The sequence below is a fragment of the Brienomyrus brachyistius genome, chromosome 8 (genome assembly GCF_023856365.1).
Source record: "Brienomyrus brachyistius isolate T26 chromosome 8, BBRACH_0.4, whole genome shotgun sequence".
Classification (NCBI taxonomy): Eukaryota; Metazoa; Chordata; class Actinopteri; order Osteoglossiformes; family Mormyridae; genus Brienomyrus; species Brienomyrus brachyistius.
The window spans coordinates 8131986-8140756 of NC_064540.1; the positions used below are offsets into that span (position 1 = coordinate 8131986).

At 44.2% G+C, this 8771-nt stretch overlaps 1 protein-coding gene across 1 annotated transcript; it reads left to right on the forward strand.

Moving 5' to 3' along the window:
• Positions 1–724: 724 nt before the first annotated feature.
• Positions 725–7549, forward strand: p4htmb (prolyl 4-hydroxylase, transmembrane b). The gene is made up of 9 exons (XM_049023127.1): positions 725–1821; positions 1988–2069; positions 2816–3006; positions 3192–3288; positions 3419–3581; positions 4313–4498; positions 4695–4785; positions 4879–5002; positions 5476–7549. Exons 1-9 carry the CDS (start codon positions 1489–1491, stop codon positions 5685–5687), a joined length of 1479 nt encoding a protein of 492 aa, XP_048879084.1. The 5' UTR covers positions 725–1488; the 3' UTR covers positions 5688–7549.
• Positions 7550–8771: the final 1222 nt, after the last annotated feature.

Consider the following 8771-nt stretch of genomic DNA (forward strand, 5'->3'; position numbering starts at 1 on the left):
GCATCCACCGTTCACTGCTGTGAAATGTGCCATTGGATGCAATCTGAAATGTCTATTTGGTAACGGTCTTCAATACACAAGAGAACTAAAACTTTTAAAAACACATTGTTTTCTCCATTTAAATTACTTATTCTCTATGAGAAACATATTCAAAAAATTACGTGTCAAAAAATGAAAAAGTGGGTCTAAGAAAATCAAGCACGTGCTGAAGTAAGGTATGCTAGTTTTCGTTACATTTAGTTTAAAGCTCTAAGAATAACTAACAGTTTTGGTTTCCTAAAGCCCGGCTTTAACTTTTTAAATCAACAATGCATTGGAACCAATGTAGCAGTCGAAATTTCCACAAATTTTAATCGTATTAAATCTAATTCATGCTGCCGTTTAAAGAAAACGTTTTTAATTTCTTTGCCGAATAATACATTTGCAAATCACAAGATTCTATCAACCTTTGCAGACCTTTTAACAGTTACGAATGTTGAAAATTTACCTGAACCTAATGATATTTTTTAAAAGGCCATTTTGATGTGTTCACTATTTATGAGTTGTAAGGAGTTCTCAACTAAATTGCTACATTTAACGAATCATTAAAACGACGCATAAACTTAATAATAAACAGCAGACGGTCATTTTAGAGGGGGATCACCCGGTACCTGCAAACCCTGTGACCCGCGAAGATATGAGCTTCCCACATGTGCGCTGCAAACGTGATTTGGCTGCTTGGTACGTGCTTTTGGCTGATTGACGCCAGGGGGCAGCAACTCTTTCACTCCGTGGGTGATGTAGATAGATTTAGTTTTCTCTTGGACAGTATCTATGGTCTGAGATGCCGCAGTTGTCAGGGCGATGGCGTCTCATCACCCTGAGTTCGTTTGCTGCAGCAAGATGTACGGTTAATCACATACAGTCGGCTACTCAGACGGTCCTAATACTGCGACGTCGATCATCGAAGGAATATGTCAGAAATACACTGAAGATGAGCTTGTCTTTCCGCTAGAGGACTTCGACACTGGATGTATGCAGAAACCTGAAAGCTCTTAACTGCAACGTAAACAAGATCTTGACTAATCCGTGTTTTTGGCCGTGCCGAGCTAAAGCTGTTTCTTCGCGCAGCCGCTTGTTTCTACGGTTTCTGGACAGGGATATACATTCGCAAAAATGCAGACAAAATATGAAAATACTTAAGCGTCTACCTGCCATATGTGACATAATGCGCGTGTTGTCATATTTTGAGCCAAGCTGTCACACGCAGTAATTTGTACTGCGACCACCCAGTTAACATTATTTATTAATTATTATCGCCAACTACCTAAATATGCGCATACCTGGCTTAGTATTGAATTAAACTAGCTAAATCATCTTTATACCGCCGAATATAATACAGAGCTCGACGGAAGCTGGGGACCTGGTCACTGATGACTTTATATTATGTTACTTGAATAAGAAGTTTACGCACACTTTGCATAGAAACAAAAACATTTTTGTCTAAAAATGAAGATGGAGCCACAGAAAAGTGTGACGGAGGAGCTCACACGTCCGACTTTGACACCGATAAGCAGGGAGAGAGTTCCGCTGCAGAAGAGCAATGTGTGCTCCCGGTCTTATTTCATGGTGGTGATGGTGTTTTTTCACGTTTACATCATTAATGTAATTGCTCTGCTGTTGTACGTGCATTACAACAACGGCGCCGTGGAACCGGGTGCTGCTGGCGGGGAGCCCACAGCCAGGGGCAGCCACCGCCACCCACCACCCGACTTTCATCTTCATGATCCCGATTCGAGATCAGAGCGGACTATGTACCTTCCGCGCATCGAGGGGATCCGGGTAAGGCCTGGTGCCCATTACACATTGCGTTTCCCGGCATGCCTTTTCCTAGTAATTAAAATTTTAGCAACTAGAGGCATGGTGGACTGAATCTGTATCTGTGTAGTTGCTCGCAATTTATTTAATTCCTTCAAAACTGAACCACTTCCTTAATGGAAACACACAGGTAGGACACGTCCAGAAAGTGTCGCTGGTGCCGAATAAGGTCCATGAGATGCGGACGCTGAGTCTAAAGCCCTTGTTGTTCGGTAAGGTCTGTCGCCGTATATGTGCGCCGTCTGACGCTCCGCATGGCGCATGCGCGCCTCGCCTGGAGCCCGAAGGAGGACGTGGCCAATGAGGGCGGTGCTGGTGAAGGGGCAGGAAAATGAGCTCAAGGTCACAGGATGTGGGGGTTAGGAGAAGCCGGATCTTATACTGCCGGGGTTCCCAAGGAAGGGAAAAAATATAAAAGTGGGAGATACATGACACATATTTGTTATTGTACCATGTCTCTGTAATCTTATGGAAAATTAGATTAAATTGATTAAAAAGTACACCAAGTACTGCAGAGCACTTTTAAGAATTACTTTGTGCTCATAAATATGTGTTTCTTTGTTTGGACAGAGGGTATGCCATTCTTTCAATGTCTAGGGAATATTAAATAAGTTCCTCTAATATTCCCCCAAGCTTAGTTACTTTAAAAGGATGAACTCTTCATATGATCTTCATAAGATCTGCAATTTTTCTTGTACCCCCTCCCCCCAGAACGAAGCAGTGTGATTTGAGTAGCTGTAACTTGGCACTGCTACGGCCTCCAAGTTAAAAAGCAATTTTACATTTTGCAGAGATAATACTTCAAACAGGAAAGCATGTTTAGAATCGTTTTTTCAGCCCATAAAGCATAGTCCTGTAGATAGACAGTATTGTAACTCTCGCTGATAGTGGAATTTGTACCTTTCTTCAAACTTAACCTACCACTAGAATGTAAATGTGTACCTCTGTGTACCTTTAGAGATTCCAGGATTCCTGACCGAGGAGGAGTGCCACGTTGTAGTGCAGCTGGCTCAGCTGAAAGGTCTGACAGACAGCCAGGTGATGGTGCCCGAGGGTCAGGAGGACATAGCCGAGCAGTTGAACCTCTCCTCTGAGGAGATCTTTAATCTGCTGGACCTGAATCAGGATGGACGTCTGCAACTGCAGGAGGTGGGCGGAGATGGGAAGGCATGGAAGGTGCAGACTGTGCATGGTGTGAAGCTTGGCTTTTTGAAGCGCTGAGGTGTGTGAGGCGCTGTGGGTGGCTGCTGTCCACCATGAGCTGTGGTTTGTCGGGGGAATGCAGAGGAAGCACGTTCCTGTTACCCTAATTGCTCCCCCCACCCCCCCACCAGATTCTAACCCACTCCCGTGTGCATGACGGGATCTGGCTGACACCAGAGAACCTCCGGGAGATCTATGCTGGACTGAAAGCCGACCCAGATGGTGATGGTAAGACTCCATTATTTGATTCTGTTAAAGATCGGAGTCTATTGCAAACTGGTCACAAGCCCCCCCCATTATTAATTTTCAGTCCCAAATGGCACAGTATCTCACCCCGGATTGTGTGTGTGAAATCCAGGCCTGCTGAGCTTGGAGGAATTCCAGAGGCTGAGCACCAACGCTTTCCAGCGCTTTCTTCAGCAGCGTGGAGTTCAGCGCAGCCAGCTGGTACGCAACAGCAGGCATACGTGGCTGTACCAGGGCGAGGGGGCGCATCACGTGTTACGGGAGCTCAGGAAGAGGTCAGGAATCCCTTTCGTCTCGTCTGCTTGTTTAGCTCCACTAAACCCTTTACATTCCCTTTTAGAAAAATGAATCCCACACCTGTGAGCAATGCCTTCCCATCTACAGCACTGTGCAAAGTCTTAGGCAGCCAAAGTTGTTTAAATGATGTTTAAATGTTGATGTAAAACTATACTATTATGCCTATGAAAGTGTGTTAGCTCAGCCACTTCTGCTAAAATCATCCCAGTACTTGCAACAGCCATCTAATATACCCATATCGGTTTTTGCAATCAAAGTCACATTTAGACTTTTTTTTTTAACTAATTAAATTAATTAATTGAGCTTTTGGTGAAATTTAATAAATACATGAAATGGCTGGGGTGCCTTTGAGGAGGGGCTTGGGAACTGAAGCGGTGTTCATCTAGCTGTCCAACAAGATATCTGGTACTTTTTGATAACAAAAGAAATTCTTACTAGTTTTTATTGTGTTATCTAAATTTTCACATAGTGTAATGCTAAATTATGTTCAATGTGCTCAGTAAAAGTATACTTACTACCCATATAAATAATTATAAACATTTCTTTTGACTGCCTTTTTGCACAGTACTGTACATACATGAGCTTTAGACAAATGACTCTGTTTTTCTGTGAGTAATGGGCGACGGATATGTTACACCAGGGATCACGTGGCTGTTTATCTGTTTTAGTGATGTTTTGATCCCATTACCTGGTGCTTGTTTTACTACAGGGTGACTCGTCTAACCCGTCTGCCCCACAAGCTGGTCGACCTTAGTGAGCCACTCCAGGTGGTGCGATACGAGCAGGGGGGGCACTACCACGCCCACCACGACAGCGGCCCCGTGTACCCAGAGACGGCCTGCACCCACACCCGCCTAGCGGCCAACTCCTCGGCACCCTTCGAGACCTCCTGCCGGTGAGTGTGCCTGAGTCTTCGCATTATCATGTCACAGTCCTGGGTCACACTGAAATATAGCCACAGCTCTCTGAGCCTTGAATAGTGTTTGGCACAAATCTACCCGGTTATTAAAAGTAGAAAATCGGAAGCATGCTTGTGAGTTTTTCTGTATATTAACGTTCTGTGCCGATGGCATGTGTCATTCCTGCTTCAGGTACATCACTGTGCTGTTTTACCTGAACACGGTGGAGGGAGGAGGCGAGACGACATTCCCCGTGGCTGACAACAGGACGTACGAGGAAACAGTGGGTCCCTGCTGTCCTGTGACTGTGTGCTTTCGGTTTCGTTTTGTGGAGGTTTTACTGTGCATTCCCTCACTCATTTCCATATGTCTTCAGGCCCTAATACAGAATGATGTAGACCTTCTGGATACAAGGAGGCACTGTGACAAGGGCAACCTAAGAGTGAAGCCCATCAAAGGCACAGCGGTCCTCTGGTACAATTACCTATCTGACGGCAAAGGTAAAAGCAACCGATCCGTCTGCTTCCACATTCATCAGGTAGAGTAGAGGTACACAACCATCGATACTGGTCCTCGGCCAACATTCCCCAGGCTGTGGAATACTGGGGACAGAGTTGTCTCCCATCCTGTATATTATGGATACACCCCATCCTGAAAAATAACATGCCGTCTCTCGTATTAGTCAAGGAAAATACAAGATTTCTCCCATATTCCCATACACACTGCATACCCCCACTTGGCAAATTATAGCACATCCCCAGCCATCTGTTTTACCTGTAAAATTTTTGTACTACAAACATCAAAAGATTGGCACCTCCTACGTTGGAGTTCTGCATTTTAGGGTTGTGAATCTGTAGGGTGCTCATCACTTGTGTGAGAAGGGTTTGGCGGTGAGTGTTTTGGTCTGTTGGATAGATTTTTCTAGCTGTACTTTGAGCGTTTGCTGATACTGAGTTCTGGCTGTGGCCCACAGGCTGGGTGGGAGAGCTGGACGAGTACTCGTTGCACGGTGGCTGCATGGTGACCCGTGGAATAAAGTGGGTGGCGAACAACTGGATTAATATCGACCCGAACTATGAGCGCCAGGCACGGTACCAACAGCTGGTGTCACAGACAGTCAATTCTGGAAATCCTGATGCCGATCCGGATCCAGAACATCACCGTGACCTCCATCAGGATTTGTAGCCTTTGCCTCGAGCTCAGACAACCTGATCCTGTTATCTTCCTGTTCGTGAGCGGAGCCTCCAGTCTCACATTTGGCCCACCACATCCTGGCTGCAGCATCACATCCAGTAAACACGTCTCGTCTAAGCGCTCGTCCTGCTCAAATCCTGCACAGTTAATTGTTTGATTTTTCTATTATATGAGGTCTTTCTTACCAAAGGCACTTTGTTGTATCTCTTCTTTGCATCACCTTGTCGGACTTAGTGGGCGTTTGAAGCAGAGGTTTCAGTGACACGTCGGACGAATGTTTGTCTCCCGGGTCTGTTTATGGGTGACCTCTGGAAACAAGCCGGTGGCAAATAGAATGGGGATGCAGGCTTATAATGTAATATGTCTCCCTCCCACCTCCCCCATGATCTCCTGCATGTTTCTCCTCTGTAGCCTGAAGCCTGCTTAAAGCCCAACAGGAGACCATTACAGTTTTAATACCTTTAGTCATTTTAGATATGTGGATTTCAGCAGGTTTTAAACAATGCACGGTGAATTTTTTTTTAAAGTTTGAAATGGACGCAAGGCTCAGGTGACTGAACTGTTGCCTCACTCCTCCAGGGTGGTGGGTTTGAATCTCACGTGTGCTCAGTGTGTGTGGAGTTCGCATGTCTCCCCGTGTTATACGTGTTTTCCCCCTGCAGTCGGTGTGCCCTGTGATGGGCTGGTATCCTGGTCAGGGCGAACACCGGTCTTATGCCCTGTGCTGCCAGGGATTGGCTCCAGGTTACCCTGATCAGGATAAGTGGTTGTAAGCTGGATAATTGATTACCTGTTTGTACCTTTTTGGCAGATGCCATTTCTGGGTCATTTCAGATGACATTTTGCCATAACGTGTAAACCCCAGCGCAGGGATAGGCTTATCTGGTTTTGGAGTTTCACATGTTTTGAACGTGTGTTTCAGTTCTTTTGAGTAAGATGCTCAGTTAATACAAGTGACTATAAGCTCCAGGTACTCAGTGATTCACTTTTATGAGAAAAACAGGTAGTTGTTTAAAAGCTTAGCTGGAACAAAAACTTACCACTATCTGGTCTGGGACCAGAGCCGCTTGCCACTGGTTTAGGGAAACCTGCACAGTGCCGACTGCATCACCAGTTGCGCAGGACTTGAGTGAGTGTAGTATTTTACCTGTGTCTCCATTTCCCCTCTCTTGGAAAGACCTGGTAGGTAGACAGAAGATTCAGGGATATCTAGCTTTGAGTTTATGCAACTGTAAATAAAACGTTGTCCTCCTTATCTGTGTTTTTGTTCTGCTTTTGACATCACAAACGGAAAACCAAATCTGGGTTTACATGTGCACTTTTTCTAGAGTTCAAATAAGGACCATGACAACAAACTGTCATTTAGACATATTTGTCAATGTTTCATTTAATTGGATGTTTGCTTTTTGGTTTTTTTCCTGCCAAAGACATTACCAATAGTTTGCTTATACTGATGTGATTTTGCTACGGTTGCTTTTGACATAGATTTAATGTCAGAAGCGTTCACCTTTGTAGCGGTCTGATGCTTTGAATCCTAACATCAAGCCATACTGTGTACCAAACTGTAAAGCATTTTCTCTCTGCTGCTCACGTTTTGCATTTTGGTCTGCTAATTTATTTATTTATTTATCTATTTATTTATCTATTTATTTATTTGGTTTTGTGTTGTTTTAATTTTGTCACTTGCATTTTGTGTCTGCCAGTCTGTGTTAATATGCAATGGGAAAATTTTATTTATGCACTTATTTTCACATTTACTTTATTCATGCTGGTTTGCAAATTGCACAAATTAACTTCTTTTTACTGTAAATATGTGGACCTTTAAAGCTGGAATAAAATATTGATGAAAATAAGTCGTGAGAAGGTCAGTGATGATGATGTTTTCCTGTTGAATGTTGTATGACACCTGCTCATTTAATTTGTCACATGTACACAGGGCAGCTCTATAGGCAATTACACCCAAAACTACAAACAAAAAAAAAAAATATACATAATATAAAAATTTGAATATATATATATATATACACACACACACATATATGCACAATCTCACATGTGATACACACATGTTGTATGATATGTAAAATATATACTGAACAAAAATATAAACGCAACACTCTTGTTTCTGCTCCCATTTTTCATGAGATGGACTTAAAGACCTACAATTCATTCCAGATACACAATATTACCATTTCTCTCAAACATTTCTCACAAATCAGTCTAAATGTGTGATAGTGAGCACTTCTGCTTTGCTGAGATAATCCATCCCACCTCACAGGTGTGCCACATCAAGATGCTGATCTGACATCATGGGTAGTGCACAGGTGTACCTTATACTGCCCACAATAAAAGGCCACCCTGGAATGTGCAGTTTTTTGCTTTATTGGGGGTCTGGGGAACCGGTCAGTATCTGGTGTGACCACCATTTGCCTCATGCAATGCAACACATCTTCTTCGCATAGAGTTTATCAGATTGTCAATTGTGGCCTGTGGAATGTTGGTCCACTCCACTTCAATGGCTGTGCGAAGTTGTTGGATATTAGTGGGAACTGGTACACGCTGTCGTATACGCCGGTCAAGCACATCCCAAACATGCTCAACGGGTGACATGTCCGGTGAGTATGCTGGCCATGCAAGAACTGGGACATTTTCAGCTTCCAAGAACTGTGTACAGATCCTTGCAACATGGGGCCGTGCATTATCTGTCTGAGTGGCTGGTCTCAGACGATCTTGGAGGTGAACCTGCTGGATGTGGAGGTCCTGGGCTGGTGTGGTTACACGTGGTCTGCGGTTGTGAGGCCGGTTGGATGTACTGCCATATTCTCTGAAACGCCTTTGGAGACGGCTTATGGTTGAGAAATGAACATTCAATGCACGAGCAACAGATCTGGTTGACATTCCTGCTGTCAGCATGCCAATTGCACGCTCCCTCAATGCTTGTGGCATCTGTGGCATTTTGCTGTGAGACAAAACTGCACATTCCAGGGTGGCCTTTTATTGTGGGCAGTATAAGGTACACCTGTGCACTACCCATGATGTCAGATCAGCATCTTGATGTGGCACACCTGTGAGGTG

Excerpts from the sequence above, each read along its gene's own strand:
- p4htmb (XM_049023127.1), top strand. The coding sequence starts at position 1,489 with ATGAAGATGGAGCCACAGAAAAGTGTGACGGAGGAGCTCACACGTCCG. Across the intron at positions 2,070-2,815 it reads TCTAAAGCCCTTGTTGTTCG|AGATTCCAGGATTCCTGACC; the intron begins GTAAGGTCTGTC and ends GTGTACCTTTAG. Across the intron at positions 3,007-3,191 it reads GACGTCTGCAACTGCAGGAG|ATTCTAACCCACTCCCGTGT; the intron begins GTGGGCGGAGAT and ends CCCCCCCACCAG.